We start from the raw sequence: 25586 nt of genomic DNA, 5'->3' as shown, positions 1-25586 counted from the left end.
TGTGATTATTTATCAGAGAATCAACTTCAGACAAGGGTCGATCACACTTGCTCAAAACACATAAAATGAACCCTTAGGAAATTGAGTGGGGACTTTACTTATTTACAATCTTTTCTACCCAATAATAGATGTTCTGGAATTAAACCAGTTCACATAAGGGGCATTCATAATGTTTTTGCCAAACTTTCCTCCTTAAAAATTGATAAGACATATAGTATTTTTCATTTTCTGCAAAAAATAAAATTATAATTATCATTTTTTACCCTCTCATGGAAAACAAGATATGCCCTTATTCTCTCCAAGTGATTATTTATGATGCCATTACCAACTTAGGAGTGCATTCACACTCAATCATACACACCAACCAACACAAGCAATCACAGACATGCACCCCATCAACAAACAACAAGTAGGAAAGAAATAATCAGCCAAAGTCATTGCTCAGGTACATGATGTCAAATGGATTTACCAATCCCTGTCACTTCAACTTTGGTTGTAGTGAATATTCAAAAGAAGAATGCCAATGGGATAATGAATTACCACAAAAATATAATGACATAACCTGATATAAAAGGCAAAAGCATTCCTAATTGAGAAAAAAATATTGTAATGTGTCTGAATTCCTTAATGATGAAATATGACGTGTATATACCAAACATAACTAGTCTATGTAAATGCGTCCTAAGTCATATCAAAATAGCACATGACATAAAAAATATGCATTCCATAAAAAATTCACTTTATCATGTTTACATACGTAAATATGGTAAAATGCTTATTTTTCTCCTCCCTATGAATGTTTTTTGGTGTTCCTATTTTAATGTCATGTTGTATTTTGATACTTTGCAACAGTCCTTGGATAAACAGAGAGTACTATTATTATTAGTCCATTATATGGTGATGATGACTGTTGTAGTCAAAATGCATGCATTCACTCCACTTTATTTGTATATCTATACTCCTACCAATGGATGAATAAAAAAATTGTTTCGTATTGGGTACCTGTCTGCTAATGCATGTCTCAGTGAGTATTTGAGATTTAGGAAAATTTATTAAAGGCCTTATATTTATATTATTATAAATAATCATCCACTGTTAAGGAAGTATTTGGGTTGACACAGAGACTGTAGCAATACTTCCAGAACATAATTAATAACAGTAATTACATACACACACTATAATGAAAGAGGAAAAACTTACCACCTATGAAGAATAGCGCAATGGTGAACATGGGGAAGATAACACAAACAAGAATGATTTGTAATGATGCCAGAACTAATCCTTGCCAAACTACTTCTAAAAAATATGGAAAGCGGCCATCAACTAAAAAAAGAGAGAAAATTGAATACCATTAGTGATAATAAAATATTTTAGTGCATTAAATTTACCTTTAAACAAATTAATGCAAAAGCTCCTCTTGATGAGGAATACAACAGTGAAGAGAACACATAACACTTGGGATAATGTATACACATGAGTTACAAGCATCCATCATGATTTATGTATTTATGGAATCATCTTATTTGCTTTTTAAACTAGGAAAGAAAAAATGTATCAGAAACCATTTCTTATCATAATAATTTATCTCAAATTCAAATAATGGAAATAATTCCTTCTTTACTAATGCATGTTAAGATATTTATGATAACTTGCTTTGCATATAAAGGATTTTCACTTTTTGCAAAAATGTGCTTTATAACCTGTATTGTCAGCCAATTTAATAAGTCATAATCATCATTATTTTTATAGTGACAGATATTAGTCAAGGATAATGAAAATCAATATTTTTGCACATTTTGAACAAACTTTCCATTGCAAGGAGGCGGTGCAAAATTATTAATCAAAAATGTTCCAAATTGGCTTATTTCAGATAAAAATTGAAGTATCATCAGAATATATCAGAGCAACCTATGAAATTGATATTCAAACTATTTGCTAATGTTAAAAGACAAACATTAAATTCTATTATTGCAAGTGATCATTAATAACTTGCTTTCCATGTGACTTAAGAATTAAAGATAACATTTGAAACAATATGTCTCAGCAGAGAAGGGAAAGAAAATCAGCATTTATACCTTCATCCATATCTTTCGAGAACAGACTTAGCAACAGTCCACTCTCCACTTGATCCAAAACCACAACTGGCTTGCGTAAAACAGCATTTAAAAGTTTGTCATGAAGTGTCCTGGAACCTCGCATTAGAAGGGTTGCTGTTAAAAATGATTTCAGGAAACCAGAAAACAAAAGTGCAGCAAGTAATGAGCCATACACAGTCTGGTAGAGCCACTGTTCAGGGTTATCCCCAACAAGACCCGAGTGGCCTTCAGCCATGGTTTCCATATGAGGGCTGCTCCAGTCTCTTAATTCAGGGAGCGAAGCATTATTTTCATTTTCCAGTTCAGATTCAACACCAGAGAGCAGCTGGAACTATTTGATAAAAGGCATAAAAACTTCAATTCTCATTTTTTTAACTGTGGTCAAAATTTATCGGTGAGATTTCACAAAAAAATTAAGTATGCTTATTCAAGAAGTTCTCTCGGGTTTCCCACCAGGTCAGGTTGCTGTACACCAATGTTTGGTAGGCTGACTCTGCCATCATCTTCAGGGTGAAGTTCAGAGCATAGTTTCAGTTCAGTTTTTTTTTCAGTTTTATAGGTTTTTATTTCTGTATCAGAACAGTATACAAAAGATATATAAAATATATAGAAACATAACAAAAACAATACAGAAACCCCGTTCTAGGATAGACTCCTCTTCGGGGTGGAAAAAATAAATATTGACAGGCTACAAAGAGGGTAGCGTTTGCGGAAAATTCAGAGCATAAGAAAGGCCTAGTATTTATACTCTCTGCCAAGGCTCAGGTGTGCCCTGATTGGTCGGAAGCATTAGCGTGCTCCACTACGGCCAATCGGGTGTGTTCCCATGCATTTTTTATTTTCTTTAGCACTGGCTTCCAAGTGTTACTGATTTGGAAGCTGTTGTCTCTGTTGAAAGTATTGGTGTCTAGCCAGATTTCAACGGCTTCTTTCACGACGCGATCCCAGTAGCCATTGGCATAGCATAGCCTCTTTGTGCCAGTAAAGTTGATTCTGTGGTTGTTATTGAGGAAGTGTTCAGCAACTGCATATTTCGCTGGGTAGATTAACCTGATGCACCTCTTGTGTTCCTTTGGGTGTGTTTCTATGGTGAAGGTACTTCCCCCCCTCTCGACTGACAACGAGTCGTCATCAACCTGACCGACATGGAAATTGATGAACCTACTTCCTTGGTGCTCTCCAAAGGATTGAATTTTATCCCAACTCCAGGATCCATCCCCTACCTTGACATAGTAGGAAGTGTGGAGCAAGCCATCCAAAAACTCCCCCAAGAGGAAGCGGAAGAGGTTAGAGCTCAAGTCGATATGGCCCTTAAAAGGGCCGTCCTGCCAAAACCCAGCATCACAAGAGAAGAAAAACGTGCTCTACTTTCCTTGCGTTAGAATCCCAACATCACAGTCCTGAAGGCAGACAGGGGCAATGCAACTGTATTGCTGGACACTATGGATTACCACAAGAAAGTCCAACAATTGCTCCAAGATCCAGCATATCAGATTATCACCCGTGACCAAACGGACGCATTAGTTAGGAAGACGACCACTTTGATCAAAAAATAATTGCCGGGCTCCGAGGCCTACAGATACCTAGTGCCGCAAGCTCCCGTCCCGCCGAGACTCTATGGACTGCCCGAGATCCACAAGAAGGAGCACCCCTAAGACCAATTGTGAGTGCCATAGGGGCACCAATGGATCCTGGCGCCTTTTGTGGGATCATGTAAGCACCATATCAGGAACTCTGCAGAATTTGTCAAAACCCTACGAAATATTTGCCTGGACAGCCAAGACATTTTAGCAAGCTTTGACGTCATATCGCTATTCACTAAGGTGCCAATCAAGGATACTTTGCTGCTTCTCCAAGTACGGTTCAATGAGGAGACCGTTGATCTCTTCCGCCACGTCCTCACTTTGATATATTTCCTATACAATGGCAAATTCTATGAGCAGGTGGAGGGAGTCCCCATGGGTTCTCCGCTGTTGCCGGCCATTGCAAACTTCTACATGAAGGACTTTGAAGAGAGAACACTAAGAACAGCACCCTTAAGACCAAAATACTTCTTCAGATATGTGGTTGACACCTTCATTGTGTGGCCACAGGGACCGGGAGCACTCACCAAATTCCTCAGGCATATGAATAGTGTCCACTCAAACATCCAGTTCACCATGGAGACTGAAACAAATAAACGCCTGCCCCTCCTCGATATTCTGATCGAGAGGAAAAGAGACAGCAGTTTAGGCCATAAAGTCTATCGGAAACCGACCCACACTGACCTATACCTGAACGGGAGAAGTCATCATCATCCCGCACAGAAGAGAGGAGTGATTTCCACACTCATGCGCCGAACTACTTCAGTTTCAGACCAAGAGCACCTGGAGGCGGAAATACATCACCTAAGGAAGACGTTCCAGTAGAATGATTATGGGAACCGGGAAATCAACATGGCCCTTAAAAGGGCCTTCACAAATCCTGGAGGTAGGAGAGAAGAGGCAGAAAAACCTGTTGCAAGAGCCTGCATCCCATTTGTCTCTATGATTTCTAATAAAATATCAAGGATATTAAAGAAGTACAAGGTGGAAAATATCCACAAACCGATAAGGAAGCTGCAATCAGTCCTGGACACGGTTAAAGACAAACGGGGATTGAAGACCTCAGAAGTGTACTGGATTCCTTGCAAGTGTGGCCAAGCCTACATTGGGGAGACCGGCCGCACCATAGAAACACACCTAAAGGAACACGAGAGGTGCATCAGGTTAATCTACCCAGCGAAATCTGCAGTTGCCAAACATTGCCTCAATAATGACCACAGAATCAACTTTACCAGCACGAAGAGGCCCATGCCACGCCAACGGCTACTGGGATTGTGTGGTGAAAGAAGCCATTGAAATCTGACTGGACACCAATACTTTCAACAGAGACAACGGCTTCCAAATCAGTAACACTTGGAAGCCAGTCCTAAAGAAAATAAAAAATGCACAGGAACGCACCTGATTGGCCGAAGCGGAGCACACTAATGCTTCCAACCAATCAGGGCACACCTGAGCCTTGGTGGAGAGTATAAATACCAGGCCTTTTTTGTGCTCTGAACTTCACCCTGAAGGCAATGACAGAGTCAGCCTTCGAAACGTTGGTGTACTGCAACTTGACCCAGTGGGAAACCCGAGAGAACGTCTTGAATACCATACGCCGGGAAAACCTGAGATCCTTCAAGTATGCTTATTCTTGAGTTATGAATGGCCACAATCCACCGTAAATCTGATTTATACTGATATAGAAAGAAAAAACATTATGAAGTAAAATAAATCATTTTTGCAGTTTCAAGGAATGCCTGAGTATTGTGTATGTAAAAAAGGAAATGATATAAACCACTGATATCCAAAAAGCTCTTCATAAAAAGTTGGACCCATTTCCATACCACCAAATGCCACAAATTTGACTTTGAATTTCAGTGGGCTTAGGGTATCTTGAATTCAAGAAATGGATCCTGTTCAGCAATTCAAATGCAGCTGGTATGCTGTTCTTAAACATTAGGCACACATATAATGTGAAACTCATCTTCAATTTAACAGAACAATCTTAACACAGCAATGATTATAGTGACTAAGCATGCATACCTGCCACAGGGACCACACCTCTGCAGTCATAATAGGTGAAATAAGAACTTACTTTCTTGATATCCATCATAGAAACTTTACTTAGATTTAGCAATAAGTTTAAATAAAATTCCCAAACTCGTGCACATAACTATATATTTTAGCCCTTAGTTTCCACTGATTGAGTACTGTTTCTAGAAATTCAATAAGGCACTCAAGTTGAACATTATTATGACAAGTTTATTAGCTCTAGTGGGACATATTAATATCCATTTGAAAGTGGGATTTTATTACCTAGTAACACAATGTAAGAAACATAAAAGATGAAAATGAAAGCAAAAGTAAGAAATACTTTGAGATATAATTGGAAAGAATAAGCTCGGTTGACCATTATGAGCAATACCATTCCACAAGATGACCAGGTGCCAGTTCACATCAATCTACTTGGGTGAAAAAAAAGAAGTAAATATATACATACATTGTTTCCATTTCCAGCATCCAGCCATATTTGTAGCCAAATTGAGTTAAACAGACGCAATATTGAAAATAAAACCATAGTAGATGCTGATATGATGGAGATACAGTAACCGCCGCACATTTTAAGGTATTTCCGGAATGGCTTTTTGACTGCCTTTGGTGTATAGTTTTCCTTGATCACATGCTGAACAAAATTCAAATCAATGGGATGCTCTTCAGTAGCTAATGATTCTTTCTTTTCTGTTTAACATAATGGATGAAAATCTATTTATATTTCAAGTTATCGATGGTCATAATAATATAATAAAATATGATTCATTATCAATCACTACCTTGTAAAAAAGATATTTAAAAATAAGTCAATTAAATAGTACTCTGACAAAATATAATGTTTAATACATCTAATTACATCAAAACTTTCTCAGAAATATTTACAAATCTAAATATCTTATAACATTATGTGACACTAGCAGAGCATTTGATTGTGTTTGGAATGCATCATCAATTTCTAAAATGGATTACTATGGGAAAAGAGGAAATTAACTAAGTATTTTCAAATCACATCCTTGTGACTCTAAACTAATGGCATTTGTATATGGTGAGTTATTGCAGGAGTTTGATAATTTCAGTGGTGTCCCCTGGGAACTTTATTCTTATTTATTACAATAGCCAAAATCTATTGTAGTAAATAAGAATAGAACTCATCAATGCTCATTAATCTAAAAGATACATATAAAGGTGTCTACTCTGCAAAACTGATTGGTTTCCACCTTGATTCCAAACTAACGTAGAATATATATATAGCAGCTATTTTTTATATACTATCAAATACAATCTACTGACTTAGAAGGCTCAATGTTATATTCCCAAATGGTTGCTTCCATTATATGAATTTTGCTCTTTCCTATAGCAGATTGCTATATGGCAATTGAGGCTAAGTAATGGTAATGATACAGGAAATGTCTTGCAATTATGGAAAAATTTTGGATGTATTTTAGCAGAAAAAGTTGATTATTATTCTAAATCTATACCAACTAAAGAGTGATAAAAGATTGTCATAAACATTTACATTCTAGAAGTGCTTGTCTATACAAGACAAGGATTGATAACTGATAACTACAACTACAATGTGAGGATGAGTCCCTTTTGGAAGCTCAAGAAAACAATACATTGGAAAATTATTCAACAAATTTCCAGATGGAACACAATATTAACCTCTCCCACAGGTAAAAAGTTTATTGAGTCCATGGTTTCATTTTAACCCATTTTTTTACATTAATAGAGGCTTTAGAAATAAATCAGTTGACTTAAAAGGGAACTGGATATTATATACTCATATCTGCAAAACCTCTTCATACATTGCGTGAAACTGTAGTCACCTGTTTGACACTTATATTGTTTCTAAGATCAATAAAATTTATAATCACTACTAGTTTACCTGGATTTTCTGGATTTTTAGGGATGCCATTTATCAGATGCTCCTTCATTATCATGGCATACTTGCCATCTTCCATTTCACTCAGTTTTGCTGGAGGACCTCTCTCTACAATGCTACCATCTTTTAGCACCACAACCAAATCACATTCACGGAGGGCCATGGTGCTGTGTGTTGCCAATACCACTGTCTTCTCCCTTAGCAGTGCCTTAGGTCCACGAATGCAATGTTGAAATATATGCAAAGCCACTTTTGCATCTACAGCACTGAGTGGATCATCCAAAAGGTATATTTCTCGGTTGGAGTACACAGCTCGGGCCAAATTGATCCTTTGCTTTTGGCCTCCACTTGAGATAAGTAATGGAAAAGAAAGTCATTTCTAAACAAAGAATAACCTCAGATTGGTTTTTATCAGGTGACACATAAATATCTGTGTGCGTTAATGACAATTATAGTCAAAATGTGGAAATTTTTTTGTTACTATAGCATCAAAGTTATTAGTGTGAATGAAACTTAAATGCTAAAATATCTTAAAGGTGAGCAAACAGTAAATGTTGGAATGGGTTTCATTCCATGTGGAAAATAAGGATTAATATCTTTTAAACTGTTTCACATACTTATTTCTTTTATTTGACTTTCTAAATTATGCTTATGAAAGTTTGCTTTTTGCCTCATAGTTTCATTTATCTTCAGTAGTACAATTGACTGATTTCTGAAATATGATAGTTATTTGGTGTCATATGATGTACAAATTTTATAAAAATAAGAATGATTTGACATAAAATACTCTTTTGATATGGGTCAATGGCCCAACAAATGCCAAAATTTGGTTATAGTTAGCATTTTCAGGGCTGTAAACTGGGAACATTTGGAAGCTCTCAATGTGAATTAATATGACAGAAATGGGATCATACTTTTTTAACCAGCTGGAAAATAATGCAACCCACCAAAATCGTCTTGCAACCCCTCCACTATGTATTAACGAACCCATGTAATGTTGACTGATGTTAATGTTTAATAAACATTACTTCTTTGATGAGGGGTTGATTTTCATAATGAATATGGGAAAATTTACAATTCAACTTACAGTTCCGTAAAATACCCACAAAAATATGCAAAGTTTTAATTTTTAGTACTGCACATTCTAATTGCTTGAGACTAAATGACATTTATGTTTTTAATAGGGATTTGTCTCCTATGTACATAGGTAGCAAAACAGAACTATTTTCTCCATATCACTAAAACATTAGGTATTGGAGAGACATAGAAACTGTTTTACGCTAGGTTGAAAGCACTCATAAAGGGCATTTGTGCCTCTAGTATCTTGGTTAGTAGTGTCAGTGAAGGAACAGAGAAGAAGGGGATTGATAAAAACTTCACAATGTACGAAATGAGTAGACCTGAAAGGTAACACTGCAAGTGGCAGCTTACCTCAAATTGAAGCCATTTTCTCCAACTTCTGTAAGGTCACCATTTGATAATAGCTTGAGATCTCTGCTCAAAGCACATGCCTCAATGGTAGCTTGGTACCTGCAATGATTCAGAATGGAAGTATTCCATTAGAATTCTGAAAAAACACTCAGATATTCATACAAGCCCACTAGAGCCAGGGCAAGATCACAGAACAGGTGAATGACTTGGAGAAAACAAAAACTCTGGGAAAGGTGAACATATTGCACAAGAGATGCATTTGGAAAAACCAAACGGTGGCTTTGTTTGAACTATTGCATTCCTTCCCTTCACCCTCATCTCCTGTTAACTGACTGCTTGCCAATACTTTCTTGTTTTTTAGATATTCCTAACAGAGGTCATTGCTGGTATGGATTGAATTCAGAATGCTTTTTGCAATATTTATGGCTTTGTAATGCTACATTTATGATTGTATTGTAAACAGTCCTCCTTTCTACTCTGGATGCTGAGTAAAATGTGCCACCTGACTCAATGAATAATGTACAGTTGATGGAGCTTGATGGAAGGACAGAAGAAAGAAGGGTATAAAATAACATTCTGGCAGATTTTTCCTGATTGTTGGAAGCCATGAGCAAATGATTTACAAGCAAAAAAGGTACTGGGGATTGATATCATATCTTTAGGAACTTCTACAATAGTATGATGGATGCATTAATAATAATAATTTACATCCCCAATTGACAAAAACATAGCATGGTACATAATATAACACATTATATACTTGTATAGGGTACATCAAGAAGTAAAACAACTTAATAATTACAAGTCAGGAAAAATAAAATTACACGTATGTGCATAATTATGTGCACAATATAAAATTCCATATTACCCAGCATTGTTGCAGTCATTCACACTGTGAAAATAATTCCATTTAAGTACACAAACAATTTTTTTGAAAAATAGAGAGTGATTTCTCATTTTCTTAACTAATGAGAAGCCTGTTGAGCATTTTGATGCACAGAGAATGAGGTCACTTGGTCATTGTTGTCATGCCAGCAGACACTACACACAGATGGTTTCTTGTCCTAGTCCCATAAGTATAAGTGTAATATTATTTGATGGGAATAGCACCATGTTGTTTTTTATAAAAATGCTGAATTATAAATAGAAATACAAGGGACTATTAATATGGTATTTCTTATTGTGAAGCTTATACATTGGCATGCTAACTATTGAATAGAATACCAATTGTGTTATTTGATAAGATACTGGAAAGAAATTAGTGGTATTACTATCAGGCGCGAGGAGCCCAGAGTATTTAAGCTAACCCTTAAATATTTTACCAGGATGATAATTCTGAAGCATTTTTGGTGAGACACAAAAAAGTAAGATGAAAATTAGTTCAATCCTGGGAATTCTAAAAATAGGAAAAATAGGTAAATTTGTGAATTGAAGATTGAACATACATGGGGCAAATATATTAAGAAAATGAGTTGATTGGTAATTCAAAGGCATCCAGTACCATTTTGGGATGGGTGGGTTTGAAAAATGTGTATAGAATTAATAATTGGTGTGTGAGATTCTTGTATGATTCTGTTTGACAAACCACTTCATTTCAGGCTTCTTACTCCAATAATGCTGAGAGATAAGAGTTTTCTGAATTTTCTGATGGGAAAGATTTTTCCATAAAAATGACAGAACCACTGTTATTGACTTGAGAATAACATTTTTGAAACATTAGTTTTAAAAATTCAAAATTAAATTGCACAACAAGTAAAGTTAATAATTATGGTACTTCTAGGTGACAATGAAGAAATAGTCATATTGTAGTCTGAATTTTCTAATTACATTCTGTAAACAATTTCCCAACATGTGGCAAGAGTTATTTAATAGTCTTCTAAAAGCACACAATCCTTTGAGAGGAGGAAGTTAGAGAGTAAGTTAGGTTTCAAAGCTCACATTTTAAGCATTTCATTTGATTGAGAATAATGATGTTTAAATAAACTCATACTGTTGATGCTTCAATAGTCTAATAGGTCCAAGAGTACAACATACCTCATTTTATGATAAGGAAGACCAAATAAGATATTTTCCCTTAGAGAATCATTGAAAATCCATGCCTGCTGGCTGACATATCCAATCTCACCTGCCATTATCCTCATTTTCCCCTCAAGTAGTCTCAACTGTAACAAAAAATGACACTGACAGAATTTCTGCTGGGCAAGCACTTCTAAAGAAATACCTGTTATCAACAATATGCGTAAACAGAAAACATGAATGTGATGAATAGGAAAAACTTTTAGGAAGCCTTTGAAAATTGAAGTGAGGCATTTATTTCATTTCATCATTCTACAATGTCCTAGGGTCACAGTTAGAATATTTGGCCGTGGAGTTGCTGGCTGCAATTTGAGATGTGAAGGGTAATGTGATTTAATTAGGAAATTTCAGAGCAATAAGTTTGATATCTGGTTTTTCTAAAATATTTGAAATGGTTATGTTTAAACATTTTGTAAACTTACTTGAAAAATACTGTTTTGTCAAACCAACACCATGGTTTTAGAAAAGGTAAATCAAAATTTACAGCACTTCATTGATTTTGTAAAATGCACTGCATGCTATGGACAATGAGTATCTATCCCCAGGGATATACCTTGATTTCATTAAGGCTTTTGACACTGTATATGATGAGATTTTTTGAGAATATTAAAAAATATGACATTTTGGGCCTCTCAAACAATTGGTTCTGATCATACATTCAGGGAAGAGATTGAATTGTTCAAATACCCCATCTTTATGAATCTACACATCATAAAGCAAGATACCAGTCACTTAAGAAAGAGGTTAAAACAGGTATTCCTCAGGGCTCTATCCAGGGTTATTTGCTATTACTACTCTACATAAATGATATACGAGATTATATCTTTGAAGCCAAATCTGTTCTTTTGGCTGATGAAACTTGCATTTAAATACATACCAGGACCAGTCCTGAGCAACAACAAAAAGTGGACTCCTCAGTATTATGCCTTACAAATTTGTTTCAAAACAACTCTTTGTCAATTAATATACAAAAAAACAGTAATCACACGTTTTGACAAAAATCCTTTGCTCTCCATTAAATCTATGATAAGGAACTCAATTTTGCTGACAATATAATTTTCTTGGGTGTTCAGAATGCGTCACCCCTAAAATGATTCCTATATATTGACAACTTAAAATCAAAACTCGATAAAACTTTTTCAGCTGAGATATTTGTTTTTTAGTTCTAGCTTAAATACCTAAAATGTGTTTATCATTCAAATCTCGATTATCAAATGGTATATATTCTGGGGTGGCTCAAGTCATGGCAAAAAGATTTTATAAGGGTAGAAATAGGCCTGAGAGCTATCTTAAACTCACTTTTCAGTACTTCCATAGGCCTTAATTTAATGAACTGCAAATTATGCCACTGGCTGCTCCTTATGAATACAATATAATCTTATTTGTTTAGATTAACATGGAAATATAAGAACAAAACTTAAATAGCCATCATCATGATATGCTTAATAAACTTGACATACATATTAAGGCAAGATTTTCTAACTTGTGTGGTGAGATTATTCCACCAAGGAGTCAAATGTTTTAACCTACTTCCTCCAGATTTGAAAGCATCTCCTCAAAATAATTCAAGCATAAATTAAAAGTGTAACCTTTGTATTCTGTGGGTGAACTTTGTGCATTTTTTAAAGAAAAGTCTAAACTGTTGTTTCTAAAATATCTCAATGTTGTATAAATAATAATTTTTGCCATCAAATGTATGCTATCAAAATAGATGTACATTTTTTTGTTTTATGATGAAACCATGCTGGACCAGCTAATGGTGAATGAAGAAATTTACCATGAATATATTCATTTAAAATGTAAATGCAAAATGTGTATCTTCCATTGGATACTTGACTTTGTGCTGAATATATTAGTTGTCATTAGATTGTAATGAACTAAAATTAATTGATTACTTCTCTTACCTTGGGGATTACAAACACAAATGCTATTGTCATGTTGTGTGGGCTTATGCCTTCTCTTTTCATGTGCTTTATGCAAGAAAATTGTGTTTTTAAATGTTAAAAATTGCAGTACTTTTGAATGTTGTTCAATAGACTTTGATTAGAGCCAAAAAAAAGTTCTTTTTAGAGATTGGGTAAAGTGAAACCTTTAGCAATGCTTTTAATTTTCAGGCAGGAATTGTTATTTAAATCACTTCAAATAAAAGAAACACCATTTTAAAAGCCTTATTTACATCTTATTTCTTTTTATTATAGATTCATAATACTTTGGACATTTTTCAAGAAAACGCTAGCTTTGAAAATCAGATAGACACTGGAAATTCTAGCAGAGGAGTCAAATCATTTATGAAAAATAATGATAGATAGGTAGGAAATCTTCCTGTATGAGAAGTAATTTTTGAAACTTTTTGGCATTGATCTTTTTTGTATAGATGTATTTCACCTGATTATATAAATAAATTTTTGTGGTCTATATTTATTTCAAGACATTTCATTTATAGTCTTCAAAATATATTATCAAAATATTTATCCCTTAAACTCTAATTTTATATATTTTTAACCTGTCCCTTCACAAATATGAATTAATTGTGTCACTGCTCATAATACTGTAAAAGGACGAATTGAGTAGTTTCAGGCATGATGTTGTGGAATTTGAGCATAATAAAGAATAATTGGCTGAAATTTTTCACCAGATAAGTTTAATTGCATGACCAGGTTGTGTAAAAACACCTTTGATTTGATATGATTATTTAAGAAATTCACTGTCAGCCCAAAGCTGCCTATGTGAGCCAAATGGGAAGGAAATTCACCATCCAAATCAAAGAACATAAGAAGTGCACAATCGTAGGGAATACCACATCAATGATCCCCAAACACATGCTGGAGACCAACCTTGCCTGTGACTTCAAATTGAAAGTGCTACATGTACTAAACAAAGGCACAAAATTACATGCAATGGAACAATTGGACATTGTCCAATAGGTAAAGAAGATACCCCCCACTTAATGACCTGCAGTTCACCTTCTCTTCCCACCCTTCTTTCCACCAACTTCTGTTGCTGCTTTCTTACTGCTATGTGACATGCATCTGCCCCTCCCTATTGTTTTGTTCCCCCCCACTCAGCCCTGATGTGTGAACTAAGTTTAAAGACTTCATTCCTTCCCTACCCCTCCTTGGGACCTTAATCCCCTGACCCTAGCCCCAACTAAGCTTACCCACCCCTCTCTTCTCTGTGGCAGTTAAGTGATCAAAGATGGCTGCTAATCACCCAAGTGGTCTTGGGAGACTTGTGAGAACTGTTTGCAAAACTTTAAACCATGTATTTCATAATCATATGCGAACCTTTCTCTTCTCCCCTCCCTCTTTTTCAGCAACTTCCACACTGCTAGCCTCCTGACTCTATTACTACTGCCTATATGTGATTGGTGAATCACTCTAAAGAACCTCTGAGACTTTGTATTCTCCTTTTCCAGCATGTTTCACACTTTGTTTTTCGCATCCCATTGGGTGGTTGACCAGCCTTCCCCTCTCTCTCATCCCTCATTTTCCTACCACATCCATCCCTCCTCCCGCCATGAAAAAATATATATTAGACGTCACTTGAATTCATTTTGTTACCTGAGATTATGTAATACATAGAATCCCAGCCGCACAATTAAATTTATCTAGTGGATAATTCCTACCTTCCATTCTTTAGTGCAAAAGAAGTAAATAGAATGTTATCCAGTGCCAAAGTGACAGTAATTTTGAAGTGGAGTATACGCTACAAGAGGCCCAGCTTGATCTTTATACTTTCCTCTTCCCTTCAACCCCTCTAACATCTATATCTGATTCCTATCCCTTTCTCATTTGCCTAACATTCTCTCCTCTATTACAGTCTTCAACATCCCCCAGCTGATCAATATGCTTACATCCATTTTTCCTGCCTCAATATGATTACTCTGGACAATCCTCTTTCCTCCCCCACTATACCTACCACTTCTTCATTTGTTTTTCTTTCTGTCCACTTTACCTCCCATCCTTCTCCACACCCATATTACAAAAGCCTCCAATCTATGTCTATCCTACTGCTTCAGTGACCATGTTTCCATGCCGTACAAAACTATGCTCCATATCAAAGTTTTAATGAGCCTTTTCTTTATATCCTTAGTCAACGTCCCTGTCATTAACTCCTTCCTCCTTGTACAAGTTTCTTCGCCAGATGCAATTTTTCTCCTTATATCCCTACTAGTTTGATCATTTTGGTCCAAAAAACTTCCAAGATATATCAAACTTTCTGATTGCTCTAGTTTTTGCCTTCCTATTTTAATGTTAAGCCTAGCCTTTCTCTTTCTGGAAAACCACATAGCCTTCATTTTATTTAAGTACAATGAACTTAATTTACCTCACCAACAAGAGATGAAAGAAGAGAGCTCTTCCCTGAGCCAACTCCTCCACAAACACCCAGGAGACTACCTTTCTCCACCTTCAGGCTCAAGTCATGGAGGACAGTCGTCAGTGTGTTGGCATTGTTCTGAGATGCAATTTCTTCAATGAATTTTTTTCCTCCTTCAGGGAAAATGAAAAGAGAAAACTAAGTTGGAAGATGCATAGATAATATTGTTGCTCTAGCACAGGTTACTGGCGAAGATTTTGTACATATTTTGAACACCATTCAATCCTCCAAAATTGATAAATTGGCTCTCTTTTTTAAGATAAAAATGTTAAAAATAGTCAGTAAAACATGTAATTATCAATATATGAATAAAATATGCAGTAAATAGTTCAGAGTATTATATTTTGAAAAATAAAGGGGGTTGCTCAAATTAGTTTCATTCAAAGGGGCATGAGCACTTGTTAGGCTCCATAAAGTACCACTGACTGCTCATTTAATCAAAACGATCTGAGGGCATGAAGATTTCTGAGCCTTTTTGTAGCAAAGGAGCCATTGAAAATGATAATTCAAAACTTTAATTTAATTTATACAACCTATGATTGATGTCACCACCAAATAGAAAGCCTACTGTTACAAGATTAATGCTAGAAGAAGAAAAAATTCAGTCATACAGCACAACCAAAGTTGCCCTTTAGATACTTTTAACAGTAATCCACCACAGGGTTTTCTTGAGTTAAACGCACCTTTTTCTGTTCTCCCCTTGAAGGCATCATAAGTACCTTCCCAAGCAAATGTCGATTCAACGAGTTCAATAGCCAACTCCGGTGATAAAACTTTATCATATGATGAAGTAAACTCTGGACCATCCAAATATTCCTTTTGGAGAAATATATTAAAAGAGGGATTAAGTAACAATGTAAAACTTACCAAACTCAATGTAAAATTACATACAAGCATCCTTAAATTTTAAATGCTAAAGGCAAAAGATATTTGTTGTTCTTATACTTAAGAATTGTAAATGTATCAACCTCAGCAAAAGTCAGTGTTCATTAAAATAACTAAAATGTCACAAAATATAAACAGATTTGGTACTTCTGCCAAATATTTGTTAATCAGTTTTTGTCTTGGCCCTTCAAATGCTTATATATAAAACACTTTTCAAAAAGATTATGGCAGTGTAAACCTGAGGACAAAGAGTTTTTCATTTAAGCATCTAGAAAGTTGATCAAATTTGTGCTTTGACCGATTTTTCTGCCCATTTTCATTGGTTTCCTTTTATTAACAACCATTTTAATCAAGTCCACATTAATAAATTTTTCCATTTATTTAGTGACCCCATGAATCTTTCAGAATAAGTATATAAAATACTTGGTTGCATGACAAAAGTGACCAAGGTAACTCATTTTCAAAGTCCATGGTGATTCATTTTGTATCTAACAATATTTTAAGTTGAAATGGAGTGTGGTTTCTTATGTCATTTTTGTTTCATATGCTGTTTTTGGTCATGAAGTGTCACAAATGTGATAAAAAGGGGAGTACCATAATTAATTCTCTCAATGATCCTAGTAATGTGCATGTGAGAATGATAATTTGAAATTTTAGTCAAACCATAATACATGAATCAAGGAATTTAGAAATAATGAAAATGTTTTAATCAAAAAAATTAAATCTATTTTAAAAGATGGTTGTTTTTCACACAAGTCTGTGGTACTCTTTAAAGTAGATATCAAATACTTTTAGTAAGTGATTCCTTTAACCATTGAGTAAATCTGTGAAAAAATGTAATTTTGTATTTCTACATGCATTCAATTCAGCACCACGCAACATAAGATTTGCAGAAGATATAAATCATCAAATCTATGATACTTAGGTAATGATGAGCAGAATAAAATTTATGTGGAAAAATAAAGAAATACTTTTTCATGCATTAATGCATCCAGTTTTACATAATTACACATGCAGATACAGTTAACTGTATTTGAAAAGATTAATTTTCAACAAACTCTCTGGGTGTTTTCTTTTAATCCTCATATTTTCTGGTTTCGAGATTTTTAGTAATCCTTTCATTATAATATTGGAATTAAAAACCACTTATAATGCTTTTGGCAGATGAAACTTTGCCCAGCATACCTTATAGTTAAAGATGTGGAACCTTCTAATTCATTATATATTTGCAATTTTCAAAATTGGAGAATTGTATGTAAACCTAGAAAAAGAATAAACATAGTTGTATATTCTTATGATTTTTCATGCTGATTTGGGGCATCACCAATTTTAAATGTCAAGTTATTTGTTCATACTTAAAAATCTATTAATTTTGGATCCAGAAGAAGCAAACCTCTTTGTCCAATAATATTTATATACCTGGAAACTTAGCAGTTTCACAATCTGGCAGCAAAAGGTATTTTCAAAAACTTGAAAATACAAACCTTTATTCGGTGTAGACAAACTTTAGCTTCCCCAAGGCAGCGTATAGCATATGGCAAACGTCCCATTGAAAATCGAACAACATTAAAAACAGAGAAAAGAGCAAAGGCATCTGTTGGATGAAGACTATTTCCAGACAATGTATAACCCAATAAGGTAACCACTGTGGCTGCAGTGGAACTGGATTGCATTAGGGTTGCTCCAAATGACTGTAGGAAGAAGGCCAACCTCAACTTCATATGCTCTATTCTCCTAACATCTGCCAAAACAGAAAGAGTAACATGATGAACATTTTCATAAAATACTATGCAAAGCAAGGTAAAGTCTCCAAGTAGAATAGGATTGGAACTGAATGCAGCTAGAGAGCAAAGACCTGCTTTTTCTTTAATACATTGGCTAAATCTTATGACACTATGGGATAAAGACACTATGCCATAGTATAAATAAATCAAAATGCAGTATTTTCAAAATTTCATGTTCTAAGTTGGGAACATTTCCAAGTTTAAATTTAAAATAACTCAATTGAAAAATTAAAATCCATCTATTTAATATTACCCAAAAGATCAACTATGCATATAAATTTGATAAAAGAACAGCCTTTTAACATGCTCAGAAAACTCAAACGTGAAAAAATTAGCATCAAAATTTATGATCCAATTATACATATGTTAGATATCAACTTTTGAGTAATTTCAAGAAACGCATACAGCTTATGAAAATATCACTTTTAGTTAAAAACTTACTCATTAAATTTGAGAGACTAAACTAATCAATATCAATTTACTACCTTAGAAGTGAGTTTACCGATAATTTTGTTGAAGAAGCTCTTCTCCCATGCATACATCTTTATGAGCTTTATGTTGCTTAACACCTTACTTGTAAGTGTAACTCTTTCATCACTCAGTTTCACATTGCTGGAACGAATTATGTTAGTCAACTTCGCAAATCCCATCTGCAAATAAAAATTCTCCATGTCGTTAATTTGCTCTTATACAGATAATTAAATACTATTGTAAAAGAAACTAGGCATTATGCATGTTAGGGGAAAATTAATGCAACAATACAAAATCTACATTCTATCGCATGGACCCTAGAATATATTTTGAAACTAGAAAATAATAGCATTAAGGCTACTGAACAAACATTGAGTCAGTTTTTGAAGCGATCAAATGGTCAACTGGCTGAAAGGGTAACAAAACGGAGACATTGGATTTATTCTGCAAAGGTTTCAATGCAGGATGGCAATCACTAATTATTAAAGAGTAAACATATGTAAATACTTACAGTGACAAGTGTAAAGGCAATGAGAATGAAATTCCCAAGCAATGCCCATGGCCCAAAAACAAAGAATGAATATGTCATTGAGAACAGTAACATTGCAGGTGCTCCTAAATTACATAATAAAAAAAGGAAAAAAAGATAAGATTAAGTGCATACATAACATCCATCAAAATTAGAAACAATTATCTGATGAGTAAGCCTCAACAATATGCTCTGATATTCTGGTGATTAAAGTTAGAAGGGCTTTTAAGGGTTCTATGAGATACATATTTGTAAACAAATGCAACAATTCCTGGGTTTTGCAATCAGATTCTATGCAGCAGCATAAATAAAAATACTAATAAAGTTTCTCATCATGTTGGAAGAAGAGAACAAAGAGAAATAGAGCTTTTACCTCATCAAAACATTATTTATTTATCTTTCAAAGCTGTAATAAAACTTCTCTGAACTGATATGGGGCAGTATTATTCTGGATTGACTAGAGCCAAGACCATTGAAATAGGGATAAAATCGTCATAATTGGTTAAGGAATAGGTTGGCCCTTTGCCAATGGCTGGGAACTGCTTCTTTGACTATTATGTTCTCACAATTATTTTGGTATAGCTACCCTTAAAGTACATACATGTATTTCTGAAATTATAAAAATACACCCTGCCCAGTACACTGATAAGCCTAATTGCTCTGCTTAATAGCTACCAGCAGAAGTCTAAATTTGCACATCAAGTAATATTTGTAATAACTTCAAAATTTTACTAGCTCCACACCTTGGTCATTCTGATGCTCTCAGTTCTCCCTGTTATTTACAACCTTGCACTTCAATTCTCTCTCAATTTATCCCAAGTGAACTCTCACCACCTGATGCATTTGCCTAATATCGGTACTCTGCACCATTTACAAATCCTTAAAACAATCTCCCATACAGTCTTTAACATTGCATTCATCCCAGACAATATCAAACATTCATTTACCATTTCTTGGACCTATACCCTTGCTTTTCCTTTTCAACCATTTCCAAAGCAGGTTGTCATTTCTTTGAGTCTCAATATTCACTTTTCTTCTTTTGCCATCCATGTAACATTATTGCATTCCTCATTTTTTCCTACCAAATATAATAAGCTGTATCCCAAGCTTCCTTGCCTTTACCGTCATTCATCATCATACAAGCCTCTTTCCCACCACTCACAGAATCTTTCAACTCTCCATTCAACTGGGTACTATCATCTCTCATTCCACTGGAGACACCTATTCTAAACAGACAAATTTAGTTCATTCAAAAATCATTCCTTTCAAACTTCAAACTCTCAAAAGTCACATTTCTGCCTTCCATAATTATATTTTTCCCACTACACCTGCTTCATCTAAAGCATATCCATAACCTTCCATCCATACACGATTCTTACATTTGTATTCTGCAGTATTTTGAATTGTGAACTCAAACTAGTTCTCTAATTTGCCAGCAAAAACCACTTTTTACCCAATCAATTATTAAAACTACCAAATAAATGATTAGGTTTCTCACTGTCTTTGTCATTCATTACCTATCGCAGATTATCATCGTAAAGTACATGGTCAATGTGTTCCAGAGTTTTATTTTTTAAACACTTTGATCTTGCAAGGATGTAATAGAACCTTTCAAACCCACAGTACTCTCCTGCCTCCTGGATACATTTCAAACCAATCCCTAGGATAGGTTTTAAAAGCTGAAAACATGTTGAACTCTCCTGAGAGGTTCAACATTTATAGTCATTCAAAATAAAAGTTGTAAAGAATGCCATTGGCCACCAAAAATTAAGCAATGCTTATGATTTTTGAACATAATGAGCTAAATTCATGCTAAGCACAAGTTGCCATTGTATTGAGAGCAGAAATTCAATTATGGGAATAAGAAGTTCCAACAGGTATGCAACAAAAATATCCACCATTCATTAAACTCGAGATAAAATCAAGAGAAAGGTTGAGTTCCCTGAAATTCAGGAATAGTGTTTAACATAGCTTGTTATCTGAAATGCCAATGAGGAAAAAATATTCTCTTATATAAATATAATATGCTCATATTCTTAATGATCATCAATGTTTTAAATGCTATTTATATATATTTGATTATAATAAATATTACATTTCAGTGTTTTCTTGATTGTCTTTCAAATCCACAGTTGGAAACAGGAAATAGCAATATTTACCCACCAATAATCATTACTCCAGTAGCAATTGCTTTACACAATCTCTCCTGGTCATTTGTGCACATGTTCACCACTTTTCCTAGAAGGTGATCATTTGGTGACTTCAATTTCAGAAGCTTTTGATATATTATGAATTGCAGAGATCCCATCACACGAATAGCTGAAAAAAAAACCTTTTTAGATTATAAATATTAGAATTAATTAAAACAACAAAGGAGGGCAGGATCAGTGCAAATCTAAGATGGCTGTAACAGTTAATGCCAGTGTAAGATAATTGTAGGGATAAAGCTTGGCCCATTTTAGCCATTCAGGATATCAATCCCCACCTATGCCTTTTAGTGGGTCTCTGATTTATGACCATGAAACATTTCACCAAACCAATGTTTTTGTGAAAATACCAAAACCATAAATCAATAACTCATTTATTTTTGAAAATTCACCATGACAGTACACATAACTGTCAATTGAATTATGTATTATGAATTTGCCTATGATACATATGGGAAGATAACCACAGCGCATGGAATGATGAAAGAGAGAAAGCAAATGAATTCTGCAGGAGACAGGGATCACAAACACTTAGTTTAGACACCACAAAGGCATAGATATACATGGTAAATGTCTGGAGATTCAGGAAGGTAATTGTTTTGAGTAGAAAACATCGGATTGGATGACTGATAAACATTTCACTTGTACTTGAGTAGAGCAGTGTTTAAATCAAAATTTGTGGAGATTGCAAAATATATTGGATATAAAGCTAATAATAAGATGAGAAGAGAAGTGCAAACAAGATGGAAGGAATAAATCTAAATAGATAATACAGCAGATGAATAAACATTTATAGTTACCTGTATGATACCCTACTATCCACACTGCATTATAGCATAGAGTACGCAATAATTGGCTGACGAAGAGTGCTCCAACAAGCATCAATCCCTTAGACTGAGGTTCACTTTCATTCTCTATGAAAAGCAAGAGTTCATTTTGCACCCATGCCTGTAAATGAAAATTAAATATAAGATGCTTCATCCAATCTTCAACGCTTCACAATCATACTCAATCTGGGTAACTTACAGGGCCAATAAATTGAAAGAAATTGGTGCAGATCATCAGCACAATGGCAAGGATCACCCTTGTCCGTGAGAAGCGCCATACTGCTCTTACAAGTGATGCATTAGCAGATCCCCTCAACTTCAATTCATTCTCCCAAATGTGCAATAAGAAAGCAGCATTATACTTGGCTCTGTCCTCATTCTTAGGAAAACATAAAAAATAGATGCATTAATGCATTTTAATGAGTACGATATCACAACATGTGAAATCAAATGCAAATAATTTATTCTAGAAATCTCTCAAAAATATGTCAAATATTTGTGACAGCCCTTAAATAAAACCAAAATACCATCTTCCTGTATAATATATATTAAATTCTTGGTTTATGGCCTTATCACAAAAATATTTCATACCCCCTATATTAAGGGCGGCCAGCAGAATCCAATCATGATATTCTCTGTATTCTCCAAGCATGACTAATATATTCTCTTTCTGCACAAGATAGAGGGCAGTAATTTAGCACTTTTTGTTGCTATAGCACCATCAGGTGGCATTTTATGGATATGGTTCATCTCTTCAATTAAAAAGGATTTAATTATACTACCGTCCTTTGTCATAAGCATAAATTCATCAATAAACCTAACAATGCCATAGTTATGAATTATCTCTCATGAAGTGGCTGTATTTTTCATTATTGCTGCAAGATGTGTTCCTGCTGTCAAGGCATCAGCACCACCTAAAAAGGACCCATGCATGAAGGTTAGGCTATGTAATTTGCCTGTCTTTCTATGCCAGGTCAGGGAACACTCCAAAACTTTTTAGTATTGGCTGCAGAAATTGCAAGTACTGAACAAATTTTCAATTTTGTTGTTTTAAATTTCATGTAACACCATTTAGAACAACGTCCTATGATGATAAATGAAAGGTGAATTGAAAATGGATCTCTGACATATCTTGAATCACTGTGGTATACCTAATGACCTACATTTGACTTTTTAGTTTATGAGTATACCAAGCTCTGTGGTTGGTTAAAATTTAGTAACTTATCTTACTTGCCGCATCTTTTCTTTTATGTTTGGCAGTTTGGAATCAGAGTGGCTTCGATAAATTGAAGAACTTTTACAGGGTTTGAAAATGGTATTCAGCATAGCCTAATCTTATTGTACATGAAAAATATTTAATTTTATTAAGATTTAATATTTACTATTTAATCAACTCAGACCAGAAAGCTCTGCCCTCCTGGTTCATAAGCTGACTTTCCTCCAAGGTTAAATTAGCAGCCCCAGAATACCATGGAGCCACTATGATCTTGAGGGAACATAAGGGGGATGGGCAAAACCAAACAAACACTTAGCAATCACTGTTCATACATTTCTATAGTCAGAGAAGAAAGCTGACTATTTTGGAATTTCACTACCTCTCTTAAGGGTTGTTTATATTTCTCAATAGCTTCAGGAGCTTTTTTGATATGTCAACTGAATGAACTCCGGCTTTAGACACCAAAGTGATGAAAGAGTTTCCATCTCTTGCTCCAACATGTGGAACTTAAATGACTAATTGTTGGAAATATAAGTGAGTGTAAAATTAGCATCATGGATAAAATGGAAAGCTGTTTTCTGAAAATAAAAATACTACATGGGATCACAAATTTGATATTTTTAGGAAATTTATTTTAAGTTTTTCTCCTGATATTCACTGCTCTGTTAACTCACTCTGATATTTCATTTCAAACAATCCATGAAAAAAAACATAGATGCTGCATTCCTCAATAAGGAAATTAATGACCTCAAACTGAAAATTCAGAGGTTGAATAGGGAATTTCCTGTTCTGAAAGCATGCATACAAGTTAAAGAATTCACGTGCACTTGGATTCTACTTTCCATTCCATTTTAACTGTCTGACTTACACTCAGATCCCAAGTATCTTCAGTAGTTATCTCTCTCCGATACGCTTTCCACATCAGAGGAGAGAGCCATGATGATGAGATGAAGGACAAAAAGCCAGCATTACTGCTAGGCAGGTAACTAGACTCCCTAAAATATTTCATTGAGAGTAAGAAGAAAGCATGAAAGTCAGAAATAATGGGAAATCAGATATTGATAACGTAATAGTAAGAATGATCTAAACCGGGAACCTAATGTGCTAATATACTTAATAATACTGTGCTCAATGTTTTTGCGAGTTCTCTAGGGAAAAATTAACATAAGAAAAAATATGCATTAAAAAATATATGTATTGTCCAATATGAAAATGAACTAGCTTTTTTCAATGAATTGTAGTTGTAGAAAGTATAGCAAGTACTGACAAAAAGAACTTTTAATACGCAGAATCCAAGTATGCATCGAACTATTAGATTTCATGGGTTTTAATATGAAACCTTTAAAAAATAATTGAAAAATCAATGCAAGTTTAAATGAAGACTAAAGTTTATTTAATTTAACCAACCTGAATACCATAAGGTGTCGTGCATAATTATTGATAAATTATTTAGGCTCCATAACTAAACTTAAAAATTTTTTTGAGACTATTTGTTTCAATTTTTTCTTGATAACAAATAATTAGTCAATTTCAATTGAGTATTCACCACTTGATATCTCGCTGCTATGCATGCAGTTAAAATTTCTCTTCATTATTCATATAAGCAAAGTCCTCATGGATTTATATTTCTCTTGGATGTGTCACTGAGTGATGGTCTTCCTTCAGGTCTCAAATGCTTCAATATTTTACCTTGACATCATCTTAAAGGCTGATGGGTGTACCTTGGTATTGGCTGCATTATATTAATAATGCATCATTTTAGGTACCTCATGATTGGTCAGTGTGGAGCTATGACTTCAGGGTACCTCATGGTGATATTATTTTTCCATGTGCTGACTTCACCTACTTACAGTGTGTTGGGAAATTATTCAAACAACCAGACAAAGTGCCCTGGGGTTCTTTTTGCTCCCATCATGACATACATTTTCATGGAAAACTTTGAGGTATAAGCCCTTTTCTTATCCCCCCACCACACTTAAAAGCAGGTGAAAAATAAATCTGTGGTGTAACATTCCCATAATGGAGGTATTGAATGATAAAAAATACATATATGGATGCAGGCACAATGCAAGCTTTCTACAGAATTAAAAATTATGTCACACCCTGATCGCACAAAATACTAGACTGTGAAACCCTATCATGAGATTAGTTCACTTTATTGTTCATCACATAAAATATGTTTATAAGA

At 34.6% G+C, this 25586-nt stretch overlaps 1 protein-coding gene across 1 annotated transcript in view; it reads right to left on the bottom strand.

Moving 5' to 3' along the window:
• LOC139692526 (ATP-binding cassette sub-family C member 12-like) overlaps window positions 1–25586 on the bottom strand; it is a 67650-nt gene that overhangs the window by 32169 nt on the left and 9895 nt on the right. Inside the window, exons 3-17 of the mRNA XM_071590747.1 lie at window positions 24267–24393; window positions 22382–22561; window positions 22156–22303; window positions 21312–21467; window positions 20231–20369; window positions 19131–19234; window positions 17849–18105; window positions 16163–16295; window positions 15429–15589; window positions 11061–11188; window positions 9027–9125; window positions 7599–7942; window positions 6162–6400; window positions 2076–2427; window positions 1201–1323 (exon numbers count right to left, since the gene is read on the bottom strand). Coding sequence (XP_071446848.1) covers window positions 1201–1323; window positions 2076–2427; window positions 6162–6400; window positions 7599–7942; window positions 9027–9125; window positions 11061–11188; window positions 15429–15589; window positions 16163–16295; window positions 17849–18105; window positions 19131–19234; window positions 20231–20369; window positions 21312–21467; window positions 22156–22303; window positions 22382–22561; window positions 24267–24393 — 2690 coding nt within the window. The remainder of the gene's footprint in view (window positions 1–1200; window positions 1324–2075; window positions 2428–6161; window positions 6401–7598; window positions 7943–9026; window positions 9126–11060; window positions 11189–15428; window positions 15590–16162; window positions 16296–17848; window positions 18106–19130; window positions 19235–20230; window positions 20370–21311; window positions 21468–22155; window positions 22304–22381; window positions 22562–24266; window positions 24394–25586) is intronic.

The sequence above is a fragment of the Hetaerina americana genome, unplaced genomic scaffold (genome assembly GCF_022747635.1).
Source record: "Hetaerina americana unplaced genomic scaffold, ioHetAmer1.1.p SCAF_4, whole genome shotgun sequence".
Classification (NCBI taxonomy): domain Eukaryota; kingdom Metazoa; phylum Arthropoda; class Insecta; order Odonata; family Calopterygidae; genus Hetaerina; species Hetaerina americana.
This window is presented reverse-complemented; position numbering and strand designations above follow the sequence as displayed.